This window comes from Trichomycterus rosablanca, chromosome 21, assembly GCF_030014385.1.
Source record: "Trichomycterus rosablanca isolate fTriRos1 chromosome 21, fTriRos1.hap1, whole genome shotgun sequence".
Classification (NCBI taxonomy): domain Eukaryota; kingdom Metazoa; phylum Chordata; class Actinopteri; order Siluriformes; family Trichomycteridae; genus Trichomycterus; species Trichomycterus rosablanca.
The window spans coordinates 9,957,192-9,981,764 of NC_086008.1; the positions used below are offsets into that span (position 1 = coordinate 9,957,192).

The 24,573-nt window shown below is 39.2% G+C and overlaps 1 protein-coding gene across 1 annotated transcript in view; it reads left to right on the forward strand.

Annotated features, from left to right (window-relative positions):
• LOC134335202 (potassium channel subfamily T member 1-like) overlaps positions 1 to 20,354 on the forward strand; it is a 95,531-nt gene extending 75,177 nt beyond the window's left edge. The window contains exons 20-31 of the mRNA XM_063017677.1: positions 2,924 to 3,029; positions 3,145 to 3,317; positions 3,779 to 3,850; positions 3,933 to 4,067; positions 5,400 to 5,511; positions 6,850 to 6,951; positions 7,184 to 7,267; positions 8,198 to 8,326; positions 8,681 to 8,969; positions 10,641 to 10,703; positions 18,842 to 18,926; positions 19,911 to 20,354. Coding sequence (XP_062873747.1) covers positions 2,924 to 3,029; positions 3,145 to 3,317; positions 3,779 to 3,850; positions 3,933 to 4,067; positions 5,400 to 5,511; positions 6,850 to 6,951; positions 7,184 to 7,267; positions 8,198 to 8,326; positions 8,681 to 8,969; positions 10,641 to 10,703; positions 18,842 to 18,926; positions 19,911 to 20,028 — 1,468 coding nt within the window. The 3' untranslated portion in view covers positions 20,029 to 20,354. The remainder of the gene's footprint in view (positions 1 to 2,923; positions 3,030 to 3,144; positions 3,318 to 3,778; positions 3,851 to 3,932; positions 4,068 to 5,399; positions 5,512 to 6,849; positions 6,952 to 7,183; positions 7,268 to 8,197; positions 8,327 to 8,680; positions 8,970 to 10,640; positions 10,704 to 18,841; positions 18,927 to 19,910) is intronic.
• The last annotated feature ends 4,219 nt before the right edge of the window (positions 20,355 to 24,573 follow it).

Here is a 24,573-nt window from a genome sequence, read left to right on the forward strand (position 1 = left end):
GAGATATGTAAACATGTAGGTAAGTAGGTAGGTAGGTAGGTAGGTAGGTAGGTAGGTAGGTAGGTAGATGAATGGATGGATGAGTGGATGGATGGATGGATGGATACTTTATTTATCCCGAGGAAAATTATTGAACAGTTACCAGAGGTGGGGATTAAACCCAAGTTTTTAGGACCCATGTTGTTGTGTGGCACCCAGTGCACCAGTTGCACCATTAAAAAAATCATATTTCCTTTTATATTATATTATATATTATACATTTGGGATTTATCCCCAGTGTTACCTACTTATACTCCAAGGGACACTAATACCCTTAATTAAGCAACACTGTTGCTGTCAATTTAAGTGTTTAGCTTATATAGTTATAGTTATTTTATAGTTAGTTTATAGTTATAGTGTTTTTAGTTTTTTTTTTTTTTTTTTTTTTCCTTTTTTCTCCCCCTTTAGCGCATCCAATCGTTCAATTTGCATCGTGCTTCCTCTCTGTCTATGCCGAACCCTGCCCTACCCCAGTTTGGCGCCACCCAGCGTTGCATGCGGAGAGACACACCCTAAGGGCACTCTTCCTCATCACTTGTGTAGGCGCCTCTTAATCAGCCGGCAGAGATCGTAATCGCATTCTGACAGAGAGACCCACCCCCTCCGGTCTCCAATCCCACCCCCCACCTGAACAACAGGCCAATCGTTGTTCATATAGCCGCCCAGCCTTCGACCGGCTGAAGGCAGAGCTGGATTCGAAACGAAACTTTCGAAATCCAGCTCTGGTTGCAGCGCGTGTTTTTACCGCTGCGCCACCTGAGCGGCTTAGTGTTTTTTTACAACATTGTCTCAGATCAACTTTGCAGAACTGACCAGGGTTGCAGTGGTCCAGAGCCTACTCAAAATAAGGGTCCATGACAGGAAAACACTCTGCACAAGGCACTAATTAATTGCATGGCAATAGAAATTGATTCATTTGTATATGTGGAGCAAGATGTACTTGGCATGTTTTTGAGAAGTCAGAGAAAACCAGAATACTTTGTGTTAACCCAAGTCTAATTATTGTTAGTCATTCCTCCAGTTCTTAGTTTGTTTTGTCCCCATGAACTCCCACTGTAGAAATAGTACATAACATTACTGCTGCAGTCACGCTGTACTGCACACTGTACCGTGTGCACTTTGTCCCAGTGCACACACACACACACACACTGTGTATATTGGTAATGAGAGTGTTTCCGGCTCTCACAGAAGATTATCTAAGCCTCCTCGGGCCTGGTGGCTGTTCTGCCTCTGTAAGTGTTAATGTAACCTGAACATTTCAATTCCTCTCTGATAGAAAACTAGATTTAAGTTAATTCACTGCTGTGTCCGCATTATCTGTTGGTATGTCAACAGTGCTCTCTAGTGGAAGCAACAAGTAATGGCAACAAATATTTGTATGTAATGTACAGTACTACAGTACATTAGAAAGCGGTGCGGGGTGTGATGAAAGTCTTCGTTTGGTGACGCTACTAGTATGCCATATATTTTATGCTAATATATATAAGCTAAATAGAATGTTATATATTAGAGTTTATTTTTTATTGATTTCCTGGTATTATTATGACCCCACTGTATATTTTGTAGTCTCTTAAAGATTAGGAAATGTTGGTGTACAAATTTAATAAAATTAATTAGCTTGAATTGAATTGCTAAGAGGCTACTTGTGGAATTAGCCTACAGTGCATTTAGCCTACAGCACCTTACACACACACACACACACACACACACACACACACACAGTGTGTGATAAAAGTGTTCCAGGCTTTTACAGGGCATTATTAAATTCTTCTCACCCCCGATTGCTGTTTGCTCAGTAACTGCTAAGACAGCCTAAGTGTTTTTTTTACCTCTCCTATAATGTAAGACCTGGATTGTTGTGCCAGCAATGCTCTCATCTAGTAAACAGCAACATAGCAAATTTTTCATAAAGCTAAATAATTGCATTAATTTTATATTACAAAGCTGTGTGGAGATCCAGCATTCCCCAATGCACCCTAAGCCTGTCCATGAAACATTATGTGGAAACATTGTGTGTGTGATTTTAACACTCAATATATGCAGTGGATTTAGAAAATATTCGCCTCTTGACTTTTTACCTGTTATTGTGTTGTGGACTCTGAGTGTATGTAATTGCCATTTCACCCATCAGTCTACACTTAATCATCCATAATGGCAAAGTGAAAACATGTTCACATAAGAATTCACAAAATTATTCAGATCATATACTGTGGTGCATCGAAATGTGGTCAGGTGATCGGGCTTGCTTTAATTGTCATTGAGATGTGTCTAGAAGGTCTTAGAAGTCATGTATACATATACAGGTGTACAGTACAACAAAATTCTTTTTTTCACATATCCCAGCTCGTTTGGAAACTTGTTTTGGGTCAGAGTGCAGGGTTAGCCATTGCACAGCGTTCCTGGAGCTAAGAGGGTTAAGGGTCTTGCTCAAGGGCTCAACAGTGGCTGCATGGCAGAGCTAGGATTCAGACTCTCAACCTTCCAACTCTCTACCAACTAGGCACGCCATTCACCACACTATTAGGTCAATAGTTCTTCTTTGAACACAACAATTACCTAAAGCATACAGCCAAAACAACACTGGATTTGCTTTGGATCAAGTCTCTGAAAGTCCTTGACTGACCCAGCCAAAGCCCAGCCCTAAAATACATCAAACATTTGTGTATAGACCTGAATATGGCAGGTCACAGATGTGCACTATCAAATATGACAGGGTGTGAGAGCACCTGCCATAAAGAATAAGATAAACTGCCCAAATCCAGATGTGCAAAGCTTGTATAGATATGTCACTCAAGATTTGCAACTGTAAATTGTGTATTAAGGTGTGTGTAATATTTGAAAAGTTTTCTTATGGTGTACCTAAGACTGCCCTTTTGTTACTTAGATATGTGAAAGGATATCCTCCGAACTCGCCATACATCGGGAGTTCGCCAACACTGTGCCACCTTCTACAGGAGAAGGCTCCTTTTTGCTGTCTACGACTGGACAAGGTGAGAAGAACTAGTCTGTACTACTCCTAAAACTCCTAATCTTTAATGATAAAATACATTTTACAATGTGTATGGTTTTACTAAGCAAGACCTGAATGTACAATTGTTTGCATAGGGTTGCCATCATAACAGTTTTGAGGATGCCAAGGCATATGGCTTCAAGAACAAGCTTATCATCGTCTCTGCTGAAACAGCTGGAAACGGCTTGTATAATTTTATTGTTCCACTACGTGCCTATTACAGACCGAGGAAGGAGCTTAATCCCATTGTGCTGCTGCTAGATAATCCGTAAGTAAATATGTATTTTCCAGTATGCAAATGCAGGCCATGGAGAACCAGTATACCAGCAAGAAAAGCTGGCATTTTGTGTTGTGTAATGTTAGTTTTGTGGAACTAATTTCAGGCCAGCTAAGTCAGTAATGAAATGCAAATAAAAATTGAAAACAGTGAGTTACAATACATTTTGGGTGAGATTTCTCTGGTTTTAGTCATCAGGTTGCATCAGGGATGAGCTGTAATGCTGCCACTCAGTGTCTTTTGTTATCTGGCAGCTTGTTGCAATATAAATGAGAATTACTGTGTAGATGGTTGGTATTCATTAAGTTTTTGTATCTCTAGAGAATAACAGGTTATATAGCAGTCATGCATTGTGCATGTTTGAATCAGAACAGTAGAACTTGAGACAGTTCTACAAGACCAGAAGTCTCTGTACAGAGATAAAGATGTTCCTTTTCATTTTGCATCTCTAGGCCTGATCATCATTTTTTGGAGGCCATATGCTGTTTTCCCATGGTGCACTTCATGGCCGGCACCATTGACAAGTATGTTTGGTTTAGGAGAGTCACACATATAATGGTATCTTACTGACGTATAATGCTAATTTGTGCTGTATTTTTATTGTAGTTTGGATAATTTACTGCAGTGTGGCATTATTTATGCTGATAATCTGGTGGTGGTGGATAAAGAGAGCACTATGAGTGCTGAAGAAGACTACATGGCTGATGCTAAAACTATTGTTAATGTACAGACCATGTTTAGGTAAGTAGCCCCAAATCAGTCCACAACTACTCCAGGGTTTCTACATTATTTGTCCTAATTTTGAAATTTAGGTTTATAAACAGTGTCCATTACTAACATGTTTATTTTAAATGCACATGATGGGGAGGTCTATAAAGGCATGGTTTGACAGGTTTGGTGGGGAGGATCCCCAGTGGCCTGCAAAGAGTCCCGACAGCAATCCCACTGGATGAATTAGAACAATACCTTACAAATTCTTTTTAAACTAAATGGCCAAAAATTCCCCAAATTTTGTTAAAAGCTTTTTCAGATGAGCCACAAAGTGTTTGGCAACTCTATATACTGCATAATGTAATGTTCTTATGGTCAGGTGTCCACCTTATTTTGCCCATGTAGTGTATGTCTGTGTTACAAAAGCATGTGGTCCAAGGTTTTCAAATATTTACAAAAAACACACCCTGCTAATCCAATATAATCTATTTTAAATAGTTCATCTATAGTAAGAGCTGTCTCTCAGTTTTTTTGGAAGAAGGACCCATCCCAATTTTGAATGTAGTAAGTTTCCCTGTGCACTTGGCGACCTGGTCTGGCTGCACAATACTCTACAGTAGTTTAGAAAAAACTGACATTTTGTCCATGATTTTCACCGTGACCCAGGTAACACAAACAGTGCATCAAAATAAAACACAAAACAAAATGTACTTCACTAATAAAAATGGTGGCAATCTAGTCCCACTGTGGTTTACAAGATTTAATGTAAAGCCTCCACAAGGGGGCGTTCGTGTACAATTTCGTCTCGTGTTTATTTGCCTGTTGAAATTAGTTTGTTTAATCATTATTATTTTTCTCTGCGACCCTTTTTTTTTGCTCATGACCCATGGTTGTAAGACTCTGCTCTCACTGGCCTAAAAGGACAGTCTGCAGCAGATTGTTATTAAGTGCCTCAGCATGTGCGGAGTACCTTAGCACTTGCTGTAACAATAATAAAAAAAAACATCTGACCTTCTCAGACATGGCTAGACGTGTCTGTTAAGACACCATTGAGAATTAAGCTCAGAAGCTGAGATTCGATAGCTGAGACTTGAGCTCTGTGTGGTGGTGAGCTAGTGTATTTGAACGCTGCATCACTGGATTACAAATAATCATTTATTTATTCATCTATCTTCAGTAACCACAGACAACAGTCAGGCACTAAATGACATTAATCAGTACTAAGTACTGTAGTTTATCCAAAATCCCTGACCCCTAACCAACAGTGATCCAACATTGTGAGAAAAAGTGCTTTTTTTTTCTATTGATCTGAGATCTGACCTAGTCAGCTATTTAACTTTGCTTCTGTCTTTTTGTCTTCAGGTTGTTTCCTAGTCTCAGCATCATTACAGAACTAACTCATCCGTCTAACATGAGGTTCATGCAGTTCCGAGCCAAAGACTGCTACTCCCTGGCTCTCTCCAAATTAGAAAAGGTAGAACCTCTTTAACAGCAAAGTATATTTTCTTTATCTTAGTAAATTATTTATTTATCAGTATGTGTAGGCTGGAACCCTGCTGAGAGTGCAGTCTAATTTTCAGCAGGGTGCTATTCAACATGAAAATGCAGCAGATACCAGATACACCTGAAATATTAAAGCTGTTTTAGTCAATAAATACATAAATCTGAGCTTACTTTACAGAGAGACATTTAACTGTTTATGAATATTAAATGTGCCTTATAACAGAAAACTGACCTATTAAATGATTTATTATTGAGCTGTATAATCCAAAATAAATAATAAATAAAAATTTGGGGTGTTAATACAGTGCAGGTTGGGGGGTGACCTGGGTTTAACCCTCACCCACAGTCTCTGTCTGTAAGAAGAAGAAATCTGTGCATATGAATATTTCAGTGTGTGTTGCTCTGCAATGGATTAGCCTCAGGCTGCCTTTGTACCAACTGTCTCTGGGTTGATTGTCCCTTTGCTGCTAGTAAAGCTGCCATTCTTCCTCAAACTGCTGGTGTACACTCTAGTCAAGTTATAATTTCTAATTATTTCATAGATCTTGGTTTGAAGCTGCAGTAGGAAATATTTAAGCCCAAACTACGCACAGATGTGGAAATACACTGTAACTGTAAGTGCTGTTTTATGTCACCATTGAGTACTGTTTTTTTGTTGGGTGCAACACCCACTACTTCAAAAGGTAGTTTCAAACTGCCTCTGGAACACAGGCCAGCAAAAGAACTAAAGGTTCATAAATTGGATGCTTGAAAACAAGCCTGAGTGAGAAAGATCTGAATCATATCATGACTGCTCTCTGGAGCAAAGCATATTGATTTTCTGTGGCAAATGCTAGGAGAACTCTAAAGGTGTAAATACTGGTGGACAAAAATGTTCTAAAAGGCACTGTATGACCTTACTATGCTATTATTATGAGAATTAAAATTTAATCTGTGCTATTGGCCAGCTGGGCGTCTACACATGTATGATTGGCTGTGTCTGAGGGGGTGGCTGCAGCTCTGCAATGGATTGGTGCCATGTCCAGGATGTTTCTGCCATCTACCCAGCGTCTGACTAGGACAAAGCAATTGATGAAAAAGGAAAATAAATATGGAATAAAGTTCCACAAAAACTGGAAGCATTCATGCTCTAGCTTACAAAACAGTATTGCATGTGTCTAACCCTCATGTGGCACCAGCTTGGGTACTTATTTTTAATATCCTTGGTTTTGGAAGGTGTTTAATAAGCACATGTTGGTTTATGAAACAATTTGCTGATTGGTTTTCATCAGCTCTATGATGTGACATGTCTATTTGATCTGTTTTTCAGATAGAGAGAGATAAGGGCTCTAATCTTGCCTTCATGTTCCGGCTCCCGTTCGCTGCTGGCAGAGTGTTCAGTATCAGCATGCTGGACACGCTTCTTTACCAGGTAGATATTTTCTCTTCTCTAGGTTTCCCAGTGCAAGTACATATTTACCTGATAGAATGCTTCCTGCACTTACTGATTGGAGGGAATCTGGACACAGGTCTCCGTTTTCTAGCAGATATCAGGTTAATATCCTAAGGCAGGAGAAGTGATATTGATTTTGTGTAATCCATGTGTTCGCTCTGAGCTTTGCCTCTTTTCACTTCCCCTCCTCTTCTCTGTTTTTTCTTTCTAGTCCTTTGTTAAAGACTACATGATTCCTATTGCTAGACTCCTGCTTGGACTAGACACTACCCCAGGCTCTGGCTACCTCTGTGTAGTAAGTCTGAACTCATACATAATGTTTACTGTACAATTTATCAGCTTCATGTTGCCCATCCAAAAGTGTAACTGTTTATTTACAGCTGGAAATTAAACACAACCTTATTTTGCCATTTGGTTCATTCTAGTCCATAATCTTTTTAATTATTAGTAAACTGCAATATATTTTCCCCCAATATTCTCCCTAACCTAGTCGTATCCAGTTATGCATTACGCTTCCCCTCTATCGATGCTACCCTCCACTGCTGACTAAGGAGTGCCACAACTGACACACGCCCCCTCCGACACGTGTGCAGCACCGACTGCATCTTTTCATCTGCACGAGGCGAGTTAATATGCGGATCAGCTTAGTGTACAAAGAGCCACACCCTGATTATTCCTTCGACTCCATCAATCAGCCAGCAGAGTAATTGCATCAGTTATGAGGAGCCCTGGTCCGGCTTCCCACCCTGTGTAAGCAACAGCCAATCGTTCGTTTAGGCACCCATCTGCCGGATGGCAGAGCTGAGAATTGAAACAATGTGTTCGGAATCTCAGCTCTGGTGTGCTAGTGTGTTTTACCACTGCGCCAACTGAGCGTCCAGCAATATTTTTCAATGTTCCTAAATTTATGGTCAGACATGGCGGCTCCAAAGAAAGATTTCAGGCATGTTGGGTAAATATTGGGTTAATATTATTTTAGTTTAATTTGTAAGGAAACAGTTGCTGTAATGATGGAGAGTAATCATGTTCTCATTATTATTCACTGGTAAGCTAAATCTTAGTTGACACAACATTGTCAAAGGCAGATCATTAAATGTCACTCAAACAGAAGAAATATGTCTTTGATAATGATTAAATAGGTCTATTTTTGCATATTATTTGTACATCTGCACCCCCAACAAGAAAAGTTTGGACACCACTGATTTAAGTTCTCTCTTTGACACAGATGAAGGTGACTGAGGAAGACCTATGGATCCGGACTTATGGACGACTCTTCCAAAAGCTCTGTTCCTCCAGTGCAGAAATCCCTATTGGCTTATATCGCACAGAATCCCACATGTTCTCTTCTTCAGAGGTAGGCTTTAAATAACAGCTCTGTTTAAATATTAATAATGCACTGGTACCTTGGTTCAATTAGTGCACATTCTTCAAGAAAAACCTCAAGTTTTCTGTATAAAACTGCCACACCAGTCTAAATGAATTATGTGGTCAAATGTTATTAGCCAAATGTAAAATGCTTTTCTTTTGGGTCATATTCATGTTTGATTTACAACATAGAACAACTTAGAAGACTTAGTTTCTGAAAATTTGATCTTCATATCTTCATACATAATAGAGCCTGATTTAAACCATAATGTTGGCCAGTTTGCATATTAACAACTATAAATTAACTTAATATTTGTATAAACTGTCCTACCCCTGTGAGCAGTCTCAGGTGTCAGTAGATATGGAGGAGTGTGAGGACCGGCGTGAGTCCTGGAAAGAGAAAACAGCTCACAGGAACTCAACAGGAAGTGACCAATCGGAGCATCCACTGCTGAGAAAGAAAAGCATGCAGTGGGCACGGCGGCTAAGCAGGAAAAACACGAAGCCGGCAAGCCGGGCCGAACGCATCAACCAGCAGCGGCTCAACCTGTACAGACGTTCAGAAAGACAGGAGCTGTCTGAGCTAGTGAAGAACCGCATGAAGCACCTGGGTCTGCCCACCATCGGCTACGGTGAGTCAGGCAGACTCTGTGTGATGTGTGTTGTGTGGAGGACTATTTGATCTTTACATTAATAACTGTGGGCAGGTTGTTATATAAAACCTAGATGTGATAAGATAGTAGGTGTGAATTGGATCTTTTTAATCTACAGTTTCAAAAAATGTCAGTTGAGGATTTCTGCATTAATTAATTAATTAAAAAGAAGGCAGCTGCCTAAGTTTGTTTGTTTGTTTATTAGGAGTTTAACATCATGTTTTACACTCTTTGGTTACATTCATGACAGGACACGTAGTTACTTTTTACACAAGATTCATCAGTTCACAAGTTTAATGTCAAACACAGTCATGGACAATTTAGTATCTCCAGTTCACCTCACTTGGATGTCTTTGGAATGTGGGAGGAAAACAGAGCTCCCGGAGGAAACCCACGCAGACATGGGGAAAACATGCAAACTCCACACAGAAAGGACCCGGACCTTCTACTTGCTGTGAGGCGACAGTGCTACCAGCTGAGCCAGTGTGCGGCCCTCTTCTGCTATAACACTACTGCATGTTGTGCTCTTGTTGTGATCTTTGCAGCATGCCTTCTACTGAAAGGAGTAGTAATAGTACTCCTTTTCATCTATTTTTAAACTCCTGATTACTTACAGTTTGTAATTAGGCAGGGAACCTTTACAACCCACCTGCTAAATCTTATCTATTTTAGACATGGTGTGTTAATAATTCTGAATTAGGTGACAGTCGGATCATGTTTAGTTTTACACACATAAGTAATGAATGCAGAAATCTATTTTATTCCAAAGGGTTTACAGGAGATTTTTAACTGTACCTCATGGAATAAAAATAATTTTTGCATATTATACTAGTGTAGTGCAGATATCACAGATTGTACTGATTTGCACGTTCCTACTGCTCTAATCATTCTTGCATAACTTTACATTTTCTTTTGGTTTTTTCGTTTTGCTTTAAATGTTGCTCATCTATTTATTTAATGTACAGAGATATAAAACAGGTCTTAGGACAGCACTGTTGTTTATTATACACTATCGAGTCAGATAATTATGACCACCAGCTAATATCCAGAGGAACCGCCATGTGAACGGACAGCAGCTAGACAGACTAGGAGTGACAGGTATCTGGAGCCATGCTGACTGCAGTGCATCCCACAGCTGCTGGAGGGTGCATCGGGGGGATCCATAGAGCCAACACGACGATCGAGGCCCACAGATGCTCAGTTGGGTTCAAGTATTTTGGTCATGCTCTTTTAATGTGGGCATTTCTAGTCATGTGACATGTTGCATTGCTGGCCCAGGGAAAAAAATTTGCATGTTTGGGTCTACATGATCTGCAAGAATGGATTCATACCCAAATCGGTTGGAGTGCCTTCCACACCTTATTTACCCACCAAGCCAGCTCCACAACATGACTTCCTTCATGAGCTATGCTGTGCAACCGTCGAAAGTAGGAAGTGGTCATAATAATGTGACTCGACAGTGTATATGACAATTAAAATTCAGACTTCAGTAGTTATAAGCAGTGTAATATTGTACAAATATAACAGTGCAGAAAGGGTAAACTTTCTTGCTTCTTGTGCATGATGAATTCTGTGCTGCTTACCTGATCTTGCTTGACTCTTGCTTTGTTTTGTCTCTTTCTGCTTTACTTTCCCCCCCCTGTGCTTTAGAGGACGTAGCTAATTTAACTGCCAGTGATGTGATGAACCGAGTAAATCTAGGATATTTACAAGGTAATACAGCAAAGTGTTATTGTAACTGTTGATTAGTGGATTGTTAATCCAACAATAGTAACACAGTGATTTTGTTAAGTTAGGTAGATAATTTAAGGGCATTGATGAATATGAAATAATGATGATGTATACTGAGGCATACTCCACCTTGTTTCAATATAGACTTTTAATATGAATGGAACTGGTTGAAAATGGCCAAATGGAACATTAAGTAGCTTTTCGCAACAACAGTGTTGCTCTGTTTAATCATTTTTGTTGAACTTAATGATGCTATTAGTAATAATTAGGAATAACTTTTGTTTTATGAACCACATGAGTTTCAGGTTATGATGGTTTTTCACAGATTTACAGTACAGTAATTCTGCTGATTCTGAGTGTGATATTGAAAAATGGTGGAATGCCTCCTGAAGTTTGCATTATGTATTTATGATTCATACAGACAGCATACAAAAACAAACCACAGATCCTTATTTAAAGTCCCTCTGAGCACAAAAAGACGACAGCAGATTTGAACTATATAGCATGTTTTGGTCAAATCTGTTAGCACTGCCCCCTTTTTTGTTTCTTAATTTAAAACTAAAGAAATCTATATTTTTGGGACCGTATTTACTTGTATATAAATATATATTTATGTATATATGAAGTGAGGAATGCAGAATGTCTTACATTCAACCGTAGTTCCTAAAAGATTGGGACAAGCATGGTACATGCAAACAAAACCAGAAAGCACTGATTTGTAAATCTACTTAGCTATATTTCAACATTAAAAACAGTCCAAATACAACATATTTAACTGTTTACCTCATCAAACTCCAGCTCTTTCTGAAATTGTTCCTAAAAGGTTAAAACAGGGGCTTTTTAAAATAAACATCTGGGAAAGGTGTATTTATTTATAAGCAAGGATGGATCAAGACACACCACCGTGCCAAAAATCTTTAAGCAAATCCAACTAAAGAACAATTTTAAAATAACATGTGAGGATTTTAAATATTTATTTTATAATGTAAAGTTACAGCTTCATTTGAGTTTTTCCCTGCTTCATACAGACATCAGTTTAGTTAGTAGAGTTAGTTTACTCATAATAGGTTTTGAGTAAAAAATAATGCGATTTTAAGACTGTTTATGCACATCAACATAACGCAAAAATGTCCAGAAATGCCACCAATGTCTCTGACCTAAATCTAAATAATGCAGGGTAAAAGCATCTATTGTAGTCTGACAAGGCCAAGTCACGTTTTGCATATTACAACAGCATGACTGTAATCAGAGAGTGCAGGTGCTAGACAGGCCTGACTGTAGTACAGACTTTTCCTTTGCCGAAGTAGCACTGCCTCTAGAGGTTTGATTCTTAAAACAATAGGATACAATTAAAAATGCAGAAAATGTAAACAGAGAGTAAATTCTGTCTATTAAGTTTAACTGCCACAGATTCTTGTTTCTCAGTAGGTTTGAGTAACAAAGGTTGTTGTACGTTCCACAGCTTTTAGAGCTTTAAAGAACAGCCAATATGCAGATTAGACATGAACGATGAAACCCCTGGAAATTTATAAACTAGATTAAAAAAAAATTGGTCACAGAAAAACATAATAATAATTAAATCAACACATTTTAACAGGCACAAACATGAAATAAACTTGTACACAAATGCCCCCTTGTGGAGGCTTTATGTTGCATCTTGTAAACCAATGTGGGACCACTTGAAAAAAAGTTTGAAAAACCCTGAGCTAGATTACTGTGCAGTGAACTTCTAGCCTGCAAGTTAATGCTACTATTCATTCAATTATATTTGGATAGTTATGTTTTTTTCTGTTAAAGAATATGCTCATTTTGAGCTATTTTGTAAGATAGTAGTTACTAGTCTTTTCACTTGGCTGCATCCCAAATTGCATGCTCTGTATTAAATATTATGTCAGAACACGACCTGTGGCAGTGAACTAATTTGACATACTATTTAATCTGAAAATGTAAAAAGAATATACAAAAAAATGATTCTACCTATAATTTAATGATTTTACATGAGTCCAATAAAGGAGTGGTATTCCTTATTCAAACCATTACTTTCTTTAATAGTTCCAGCAGCGTCTCGGCTGTAGAATCTGTGTCGCGAGTTTGTTCCTGTAAGCTTCTGTATGTCTGTTCTTGAAACTCTTTTTATGCATCTTTGGTTCCCATAAAGAATCTATTATGTGTTTCACACACCACATACAGTGTATCACAAAAGTGAGTACACCCCTCACATTTCTGCAGATATTTAAGTATATCTTTTCATGGGACAACACTGACAAAATGACACTTTGACACAATGAAAAGTAGTCTGTGTGCAGCTTATATAACAGTGTAAATTTATTCTTCCCTCAAAATAACTCAATATACAGCCATTAATGTCTAAACCACTGGCAACAAAAGTGAGTACACCCCTTAGTGAAAGTTCCTGAAGTGTCAATATTTTGTGTGGCCACCATTATTTCCCAGAACTGCCTTAACTCTCCTGGGCATGGAGTTTACCAGAGCTTCACAGGTTGCCACTGGAATGCTTTTCCACTCCTCCATGACGACATCACGGAGCTGGCGGATATTCGAGACTTTGCGCTCCTCCACCTTCCGCTTGAGGATGCCCCAAAGATGTTCTATTGGGTTTAGGTCTGGAGACATGCTTGGCCAGTCCATCACCTTTACCCTCAGCCTCTTCAATAAAGCAGTGGTCGTCTTAGAGGTGTGTTTGGGGTCATTATCATGCTGGAACACTGCCCTGCGACCCAGTTTCCGGAGGGAGGGGATCATGCTCTGCTCAGTATTTCACAGTACATATTGGAGTTCATGTGTCCCTCAATGAAATGTAACTCCCCAACACCTGCTGCACTCATGCAGCCCCAGACCATGGCATTCCCACCACCATGCTTGACTGTAGGCATGACACACTTACCTTTGTACTCCTCACCTGATTGCCGCCACACATGCTTGAGACCATCTGAACCAAACAAATTAATCTTGGTCTCATCAGACCATAGGACATGGTTCCAGTTATCCATGTCCTTTGTTGACATGTCTTCAGCAAACTGTTTGCGGGCTTTCTTGTGTAGAGACTTCAGAAGAGGCTTCCTTCTGGGGTGACAGCCATGCAGACCAATTTGATGTAGTGTGCGGCGTATGGTCTGAGCACTGACAGGCTGACCCCCCACCTTTTCAATCTTTGCAGCAATGCTGACAGCACTTCTGCGCCTATCTTTCAAAAACAGCAGTTGGATGTGACGCTGAGCACGTGCACTCAGCTTCTTTGGATGACCAACGCGAGGTCTGTTCTGAGTGGACCCTGCTCTTTTAAAACGCTGGATGATCTTGGCCACTGTGCTGCAGCTCAGTTTCAGGGTGTTGGCAATCTTCTTGTAGCCTTGGCCATCTTCATGTAGCGCAACAATTCGTCTTTTAAGATCCTCAGAGAGTTCTTTGCCATGAGGTGCCATGTTGGAACTTTCAGTGACCAGTATGAGAGAGTGTGAGAGCTGTACTACTAAATTGAACACACCTGCTCCCTATGCACACCTGAGACCTAGTAACACTAACAAATCACATGACATTTTGGAGGGAAAATGACAAGCAGTGCTCAATTTGGACATTTAGGGGTGTAGTCTCTTAGGGGTGTACTCACTTTTGTTGCCGGTGGTTTAGACATTAATGGCTGTATATTGAGTTATTTTGAGGGAAGAATAAATTTACACTGTTATATAAGCTGCACACAGACTACTTTTCATTGTGTCAAAGTGTCATTTTGTCAGTGTTGTCCCATGAAAAGATATACTTAAATATCTGCAGAAATGTGAGGGGTGTACTCACTTTTGTGATACACTGTACATGAACAACTTCAAAAACGAACAATAAACACATGATTCCCAGCCAGGTAGGTGACTGATCATAAGATGCTGCTCATCTAACTGTAAAATCATTTTCATTGGCTATAATTGTTTTAGCCTAGTGATGTAGTCGTGTTTTTCTTCTCTCTATCTTGATGAGGAAAGTAGCTACATGAGGGTACAGCAGGTAGATACTGTACTTAGTTTTAGGCACCGAACAATGATGAGGATATGCAGATGGACTTTACTTCCAGGATTTTATGGACAGAGTGAAGTAGAAAGCATTTTGTGTGTGTTGGGATTGTTATACTATAGCTGTAGGGTGCCTCTCAGTTCTTTAATTGCACTTTCTGTCTACTTCATTTCTTTCTTTTAACATCCTAGCTTTTCCATTGTATTTCTTCGACACTATTTTTATGCCCACTGAAGTGTCATTTTAAAATGGCACCGCTTATCGATAACTTCTTCTACTGCCACTGGAGTAAACATCTGTCTGTACACGTCAATATATAATTAAAAAAAGATATTACTGCAAATCAAAAGAGCTTTAAAGTGGCACAATAGCAAAATATTCTCCTGATCACGGATACACACTTTAGAATCTGAAGAAGTTTGCCAACTGTTATGTGTACGAGGGATCTTCAAAAAGTTTCCGCACTTTTATATTGTCATAGGAAAAAGTGAGGGTGGGAGGAGTAGTAATTGCTCGTGTCTGAAAGACTGAGAGAGAGCTTATAGTCCAGACTGAGCACCATCTGATTTCCACCTTTTTGGACGCTCAGAGAAGCTTTAAGAGAAAGAAAATTTTCATGTGATGATGATGTGAAGGCAGCGCTGCATCAGTGGATACACGCTCAACCAAAAACATTTTTTGCCGATGGCATTAAAACATTGGTACGACGCTGGGAAAAATGCATCGGAAGGTGATTATGTAGAAAAGTGATGTGATTTGTTTTTGAAATTCTTAATTAATAGAAATAAAAAAAAAGTGTGGAAACTTTTTGAAGAACCCGTATTATTATTATTATCATTAACAAAAACATTGTTGCCTGATTTTGGCCAAACCTCAAAACATTATTTTAATAAGACAATGTACAGGGTGGGCCATTGATATGGATACACCTAAATAAATAAATTGCAGCAGATTTCAATGCAAGACACCCTACGAGACCACCCATCTCCCATGCTACAGTTAGCAAACTGCTTGCCAAGTTTCGTGAAACTGGTTCAGTGATGGATTTGCCAAAATGTGGACGCATGAAAACTGTCACTAATGAAGAAACATCAGTGGCTGTCCTAGCTTCATTCAGCAAGAGCCCACAGCGTAGCACTCGCCGCATGTCACTGGAGAGTGGCATCAGTCGAACATCCCTTCGGCGGATATTAGCTACTCACAAATGGCACCCTTACAAACTCCAGCTGCTGCAGCATCTCAACGAGGATGACCCAGATCGAGCAACTGAATTTGCAGAATGGGCAAAACAAAAATTGGAACAGGACCCTCAGTTTACACAGAACATTTTGTTCAGTGATGAGGCAAACTTTTATGTGAATGGTGAAGTTAACAAACAAAACCACCGCTATTGGTCTGACACTAACCCACATTGGATAGATCCCTCCAAGACTGTTGGAACACAAAAATTGATGGTATGGTGTGGTATATGGGGTACAAAGATAGTGGGGCCATTCTTCATCAATGGAAACCTCAAGGCCACTGGATATTTGAAATTGCTACATGATGATGTGTTTCCCTCTTTATGCACTGAAGCTGGCACGTTCCCTGAGTTTTTCCAGCAAGATGGTGCACCACCACATTATGGGTGTCAGGTCCGAGCATTCCTAGATGAACAGTTTCCTGGAAAGTGGATTGGTCGTCGTGGGCCAGTTGAATGGCCCCCAAGGTCTCCCGATCTGACCCCCTTAGACTTTTATCTTTGGGGTCATCTGAAGGCAATTGTCTATGCTGTGAAGATACGAGATGTGCAGCACCTGAAACTACGGATACTGGAAGCCTGTGCTAGCATTTCTTCTGCGGTGTTGCTATCAGTGTGTGAAGAGTGGGAGAAGAGGGTTGCATTGACAATCCAACACAATGGGCAGCACTTTGAACACATTTTATAAGTGGTCAGAAACTTGTAAATAACTCATGAAAGAATAAAGTTACGTTAAAACCAAGCACACCATTGTTTTTCTTGTGAAATTCTCAATAAGTTTGATGTGTCACATGACCCTCTTCCCATTGAAAAAACTAAAGTTGGATCCAAAATGGCCGACTTCAAAATGGCCGCCATGGTCACCACCCATCTTGAAAAGTTTTCCCCCTCCCATATACTAATGTGCCACAAACAGGAAGTTAATATCACCAACCATTCCCATTTTATTTAGGTGTATCCATATAAATGGCCCACCCTGTACATTCTTTAACATACAAAGCTACAGTATTTAGATCCCTTGACTTAAATTAGGAATGGATGTAACTTTTAGCCATTAGTCTACACTAAATTTTCTATAACGATGAAGTAAAACGTGTCCTTACTATTTTTCAATGTATTCAAGATGAAAAAACTGAAATCCTTTAGTCACAAAAGTATTCAGACCCTTCACTGTGGCATTCCAAATTGAGGTCAGGTGTATCCTATTCGCCTCAGTTATCCTTGCGATGTGTCTAAAACTCATTTAAAGTCCAGCTGTTACAATTTAAGTTGATGGTAGGTTTAAAATTTGGTGTAACCAGCATAAATCCATGGATTCAACCAGCTGACCGGGTACAACTCGGTGTAGTGATGTCGACCAGGCGAGGTGAATACATGAATTACCGATTCGAATTGTGGCACATGTGCGCCAATGTTTAACCGCCTTGTGGTGCATTGTTACATCCCTAGTGTACCATATTATTATGGCTATTTTCAGCATGATATTGCAGATTAAGCCACTGTACGTAAGTGGCCTGCCCAGTCACTGGATTATAATCCAATAGAGAGCCTCAGGATGTGGTAGAATGGGAGCAGCATTAATGTTATACTGACAAAAGTATGTGGACTTTTTGGTGTTTGGTAGCTCAGTGGTTAAGGTACTGGATTAGTAATCAAAAGGTTGCCGGTTCAAGCTTCACTGCTGCCAAGTGACCAATGTTGAGCCCCTGAGCAAGGTCCTAAACCCTCAATTGCTTGGACTGTGTTCAGTCATAATTGTAAGTCGCTTTGGATAAAAAGCATCCGCTAAATGGTGCAAATGTAAATGTACATCCTACCATAAGCTTAATTATTGCTCTATAACTCTCATCTGACTAATTATGTCCTGATTTATCCTCTTTGATAAAAAACCTTTAATTTCTGGATCACATGCTAGAGGACATAAGTTCAAAATGCTATCAAGGAAGCATCAGTTAAAGTACTGTGACGCACCCTTACTTACATAAGTGCACTTGTAAGTAGTTTAACCCCCCAGTGGAAAAAAATCAGTATTTAGTAAATCCTCTGTCCAACATCACACTACCAATGTATTTTGCTTCACTCTGATCGGTCCAGCCTCGTCGTGGGTGGGTGTGTCAGATGCTCTGAGCATGCCTTTATCTGTATGTCAGTCCTGCGTGTTGGCATGGCAAGCTGGCGAAGTACGTCTCTCGGAATGCCAGTGATGCAGAGAACAGGTGTATGGTTGGGTGGTTGGCCGCGGACAGCGCGTGCATGCGTGGGCACATGGGGAGCGCTTCAGCTGCATGCTGGTGCATAAACACATTCTTGGTTGCTCAGTAACGGTCAGCCCTTTTTTCTCTTTCACCCGGCCTGGCTGTATAAGTGGCTCAAACAGGTGGGTTTGGACGAGCAGACGCACTTTGTCACCCCCGCTTGAGCTCCCTTCTCTCCCCCAGCATCACACTGCTCAGTCACTCACGCTCAGGTAAAACGCACAGCGCCGTCCCTAAACCAAAAACCACTCGGCCAAAATCAGAAGTCACTGGTTTCACCGCACACAGACTAATCACAGTGTTGGATTCTCAGGTACACTCCTGTTTGTGGTCCAGCACTAGGCTTAATCTGTGTCTAGGAAACCAGACCAGGCAGATTTACTGGAAGTGCTATATAGTTTTCCCCCTTAGTTTGCTATTTTTCTTCAGAATCCAATCACATAATATACAGCCATATGTCACCTAGCTGAAGCTTGACTGATAACAGTGTAAGAGAATAAGATTATTAATTATGTACTAGGATCATAATGCATTTCTGGCATACACTGCTAAATTACTATTATAAAGAAATGACAAAGGCTCTATTTATTTCTCATTTGCAGACGAAATGAACGATCATCAGAACACACTGTCCTACGTCCTAATCAACCCTCCTCCTGACACCGTTCTGGAGCTTAATGATATTGTGTGAGTATCAGCCAAAAGAAACATTATGCAAATTCATTCATTTATTAATTCTGTTTATTAATTACAGTCTGTTGGACATTATAAATAATCTACCATAGGCACTTAGCATCAGTGAGCTTTTAAATATGATTATTATATTATTTAAAGTTACTTTTCAAACTGAGATGCTTTAGATAATGTATACACCGATCAGCCATAACATTATGACCACCTCCTTGTTTCTACACACACTGTCCATTTTATTAGCTCCACTTACCATATAGAAGCACTTTGTAGTTCTACAATTACTGACTGTAGTCCATCTGTTTCTCTAAATACTTTTTTGGCCTGCTTTCACCCTGTTATTCAATGGTCAGGACCCCCACAGGACCACTACAGAGCAGGTATTATTTAGGTGGTGGATCATTCTCAGCACTGCAGTGACACTGACATGGTGGTGGTGTGTTAGTGTGTGTTGTGCTGGTAAGAGTGGATATGACACAGCAGCTCTGATGTCACTGCTGGACTGAGAATAGTCCACCAACCAAAAATATCCAGCCAGCAGAGCTCCTTTGGCAGCTTAAACTGCAGCAATAGATGAGCGATTGTCTCTGACTTTACATCTACAAGGTGGACCAACTAGGTAGGAGTGTCTAATAGAGTGGACAGTGAGTGGACACAATATTTAAAAACTCCAGCAGCACTGCTGTGTCTGATCCACCCAGCACAACACACACTAACACACCACCACCATGTCATTGTTACTGCAGTGCTCAGAATCATCCACCACCTAAATAATACCTGCTCTGTGGTGGTCCTGACCATTGAAGAACAGGGTGAAAGCAGGCTAAAAAAAAGTATGTAGAGAAATAGATGAACTACAGTCAGTAATTGTGCTTCTATATGGTAAGTGAAGCCGATAAAATGGACAGTGAGTGTAGAAACAAGGAGGTGGTTTTAATGTTATGGCTGATCAGTGTATGTAAGACACATTCTCTCCTGCAGGTACATTATACGTTCAGACCCGCTGGCTCACGTCCCTGAGGAGTTGCCCGTGTGCCAGGCTGGTGCCAGGCTCAGGCAGGACTACGGCACAGAGACCCGGGGAGAGACTCATCTCTGAGAACTGGAGCTCAGTCTGGATTAATGCATGAGTGCCCTCCTCCACGACACAAGCACGCTGCCCTCTAATGGTACAGAGGGGTAAATACACCATCACCAACAAGTCCTCCTTCTTTTAGCTTTTGTGGAATTTGTTGGAACTGTACTGCAGAATGCCTTGGTGTGGTTGCTGCACTTTTCGTGGGTAAGACAGATGGGGGTCACACTGTTTAAGCCCGGTTCTCACACAGGACAGCGTATCAGACTGAAGAATGCAGTATTTAACTGAGAGGTTTGAGCAAGAGTGAGAGAATCACAACTGCCATGTTACTGAACTGAAGCAGGGGAGTTTAAGTACAAGTAGAGGTAAAATCTATTTTGTATATAAGTGTAGGTACATTTCCTTTTACATGCTTACTGCTTCTGCAGTATTCACCAAATATCATGTTGTTTTGTCCTTGAAGCACAAGCCTTTTAGATTAGATCTACCCAGTACTGGTCATTTTTAAAATTATGATTTAAGACGTTTAACATTACTGACTCATTCTGAGTGCTTTATCACCAAGTTTAAATATTACAGCAAATAAATCCCACTAATTTACCTTTAGAACTTACATCCTTAAGCATTATGTCTAACTTTTATTTAAATAAATATGTTTCTAATCAGTGCACAGGACTAGCATACTGCTCGAATGAAGTATAGAATGTTTGCTAATGAGAATCTGTACACAGTGGCCCTTATTCATCAGTGCTTGGTTTGGTCAGATAAACTGGACAGATGTACAGTATATTTCACCAGTAGTTCTGATACTGGTTAATTACGTACTGCACATTAATAAAAGCTGCTTCATTTTGACTAGGCGCTATTATTTTAATATAAGTGCAGTCCATTCCCACAATCGTGTTTGGGGAAACTAGGCTGCACACTGCGTCTAAATGTGCAACAAAACAGAGGGATATCAATTATTGCACCCTGGTAAAGAGGAGTATAGGCGGCTTTGAGAAATACACCATTTGCTTAATGAAATCAAAGTCACTTGTGCCACATCATATATGTATTTGTCAATCTCTGATTCATACTTTTTAAACATTTTGTGAATTTTTACCTTAATAATCTGGATCCCCCTTTAATACACCACCTACACCAATCAGGCATAACATTATGATTCTAATGTGTTGCTCCCCCTTTTGCTGCCTCATACACAACAAACTGTGATGCTCTGTGTATTCTGACACCTTTCTATCAGAACCAGCATTCACTTCTTCAGCTACAGTAGCTCTTCTGTTGGATCGGACCACACGGGCCTGCCTTCGCTCCCCACGTGCATCAGTGAGCTTTGGCCGCCCATGACCCTGTCGCCGGTTTACAACTGTTCCTTCCTTGGACCACTTTTGATAGATACTGACCACTGCAGACCGGGAACACCCCACAAGAGCTGCAGTTTTGGAGATGCTCTGACCCAGTCGTCTAGCCGTCACAATTTGGCCCTCAAATCCTATTGTCCATTTTTCCTGCTTCTAACATCAACTTTAAGGATAAAATGTTCACTTGCTGCCTGATATATCCCATCCACTAACAGGTGCCGTGATGAAGAGATAATCAGTGTTACTCACTTTACCTGTCAGTGGTCATAATGTTATGCCTAGTCGGTGTATATAGTCCTTAGACCCAACATAGTCAAAGGCCTCGAAGCCCCTCAGGTAAGACAAAATTAAGCAAAATCTAAAGTCTCAATCTCCTAATGGGCCAGTATTCAATAACAGAAGGCAGATCACACTGTACAGTACAAACAGAATTAACTGTCAGTTATGTTATTCTAATTACTCTAATTACACCCAAATGATAACAAACCAAACCTAGTGTAAGGAAACTTACACTAGGAAAAAATATTCTTCTAAAATGTTTCCTGCCCAATCAGAATGTATTTACATGTATGAATTTAGCAAACACTGAAGACAGCTGACCAATAAAGTCTTCATAATTATTTTAATAATAATTAAGAGCCATACTATAAGGAGTGATACATCACATTATAGGTCTATTAAAAGGCGTTTTGCCTTAAAACTACCAACAAAGTATGTATACATACCTATTTGTATTATATAGTGCCAGATAATCAGTAATCATTTATTTCAATTTCTGTGCCCACACTACATAGATATTATAATTATTATTAAATTTCACCATGACAAGATTTCTTGCACTAAGCTCTGCTGGTCCAAACAGAGTATAGCATAACCCTTTAAACTGAACCTACACAGACAGATAGGGTTGATATTTATTTTAGGCATTTATTTTCTTTCACACATGATTTTTGTCTCATTCCAATAATTGAGACACTCTGAGGAACACTACATAGTTTTGCGGATGTTGTTATACACTCTGTTATTAACTAACTACATTCATCTGTTAATCTATGTTTAAATTAGAACTCAAACTAGTATTTTATTAGTACTATCTAATTAAATCAGGACATTAAGCTTAATAGCTGTTTTTTTTTTTAATTGTATGTGATTTTAAACAAGTGTTTCAGGAAAATTTTTAAAAACATCTTTTTAAACCTTGATGGTTTTAATAGCCACATCATTAATTGATTTATTCATTATAAAACTAATTTGAATTCTTTACTTTTGGTACTGACCTTTACATAAGCTCATTTTAAATATCAAATGGATTTCTGTCAAGCCATATTTATCACTCAATGGTCACTGAGTCAGAACAGCAGAATGATTTAAAATGATTAGCATGAATATCACTAAACAGCCCTCAGAACCACTCAGCCATATTAATATAATATGCCATAATCCGTGGCCAGTAATGTCTGTAGTCTGTTGATGTCAGGCAGCAACTGTTATGTGTTTTGAGGATGGAAAGGTTTTCTATTCTCATGTTTACACACTAAGTACAATAGAACCCAGTCCTTATATAGTACCAAACTTCACCCCCTGGTTACCTTCTCTCTAGTCCTCATGCTGACTAGTGTAAAGTGAGTTGATGGAAATCTGTAAGATGGAAAGTCCACTTGATTTAGTTTTTCTTAGTTCTGCTCTTTCATTTGTAACGACTATTCTGCATATTCTGCATGTTTGCATAGTCTATGAAACGTTTTAAAAGTTACATTTCATTTTATTGCCAATCCACTGAAAATAAAGTACTTTAAATAATAGCTATATAGAATACTAGTTGCCATAGAGGTAGAAAACAAATGGACTGTGCATGTTCTTTTATTGCCAAACTTACAAGAGACCCGTGTTTACATTTGCCTTGTTTTTTGTGTAGAAAAGCACGATGTAAAAGAAAAAAAAAGATCCATTTTGTACAATTTCTTATATGAAGTCTGTGTACTTCTAACCTGTACGAATGATTCAATAAATGCTGCATGCAGCCAAGAATATTTAGTTTTGTCTGATGTTTTTACCTACAAAATGTGAAAAATGAAGAATAATAATGAACCATAATAGTAATACATACAGTTACCCACAGTTTTAATAACCTGCTTGAACACATATTGTAGTTTTATTTTAAATATTACTGTCAAGTCTGTTTTTTATTTCTAAATATATACATAGTCTTTAAAGATTTATTAAAGTAAGTATTACCCAGTTCAGCTGAAGTGCATGGAGAACACAGATCAGTCAAGGTGCAAACCCTGTTCAAAGTACACAGACCTGGTTATTTTAAAACATGTCCTAATGAAACAATGCAGTAATCTTTGTGACCTGTGGATGTGGGCATTTTCATTACTGAAGAGACAACATCTATCAGATACGAAATGTTCCATCATTTTGATCAAGTGATCGGTCAGAATAACTTGGACCCAAGAATTAGAGGCACCAGACATTCTCACTTTTAAGGGTCAAACATTATAGCTTGTTCTGTTCTCTTGATGTATAACACACCTAACCTAATTTTTAATGTTAAGAATTATGCACATTCTTGCTGTTGTGTATTCCAGTTTTCTTTCATCTCCAAAAAACATGCAAAAGGTAGATTGGCAGCTTTGAACGGCCTCTAGGTGTGAGTGAGTAATTTTGTGTTGTTGATTGAGTTATGGATGCCCTGTCCAGCATATGTTCCTACCTTGTGCCCATTGTTTCCAGGTGGTGCCAAAACCTGCAACCCTGATCGTAATAAAGTCGCCAGTAAAAGTGACTAATGAATTTTTAAATAAAGGTGCCCTTAAGGTGTAGAAAGAGACTAAATACTTTGAATACTTGAAGCTGAACTAAATCTCAAGAGGAGCCATTTCAATGCCCTGCAGAAAAAATAAGGTTATTTAAATTACAATTACATTCAAATTTATTTTATGCACAAATTAGTCAGTAGTTAGTTCTTAAAGAAATCCAAACCAATAATATCACTGTGTCAGTCATTGCATGTGGTTTTTAATACTGAAAATGTCAGTGTTACATTCAATGTATTTTAATAAGGGGGAAAAAGTAAAAGACTTTATTGTGATACTGTAAGTAAAAAGTGACATTTTGTGTTCATTACTAAATACATTATGAAGTAATATTCATGAATAAATATTGATTACAGTTAATACTTTTTTCCAATTTAATCATT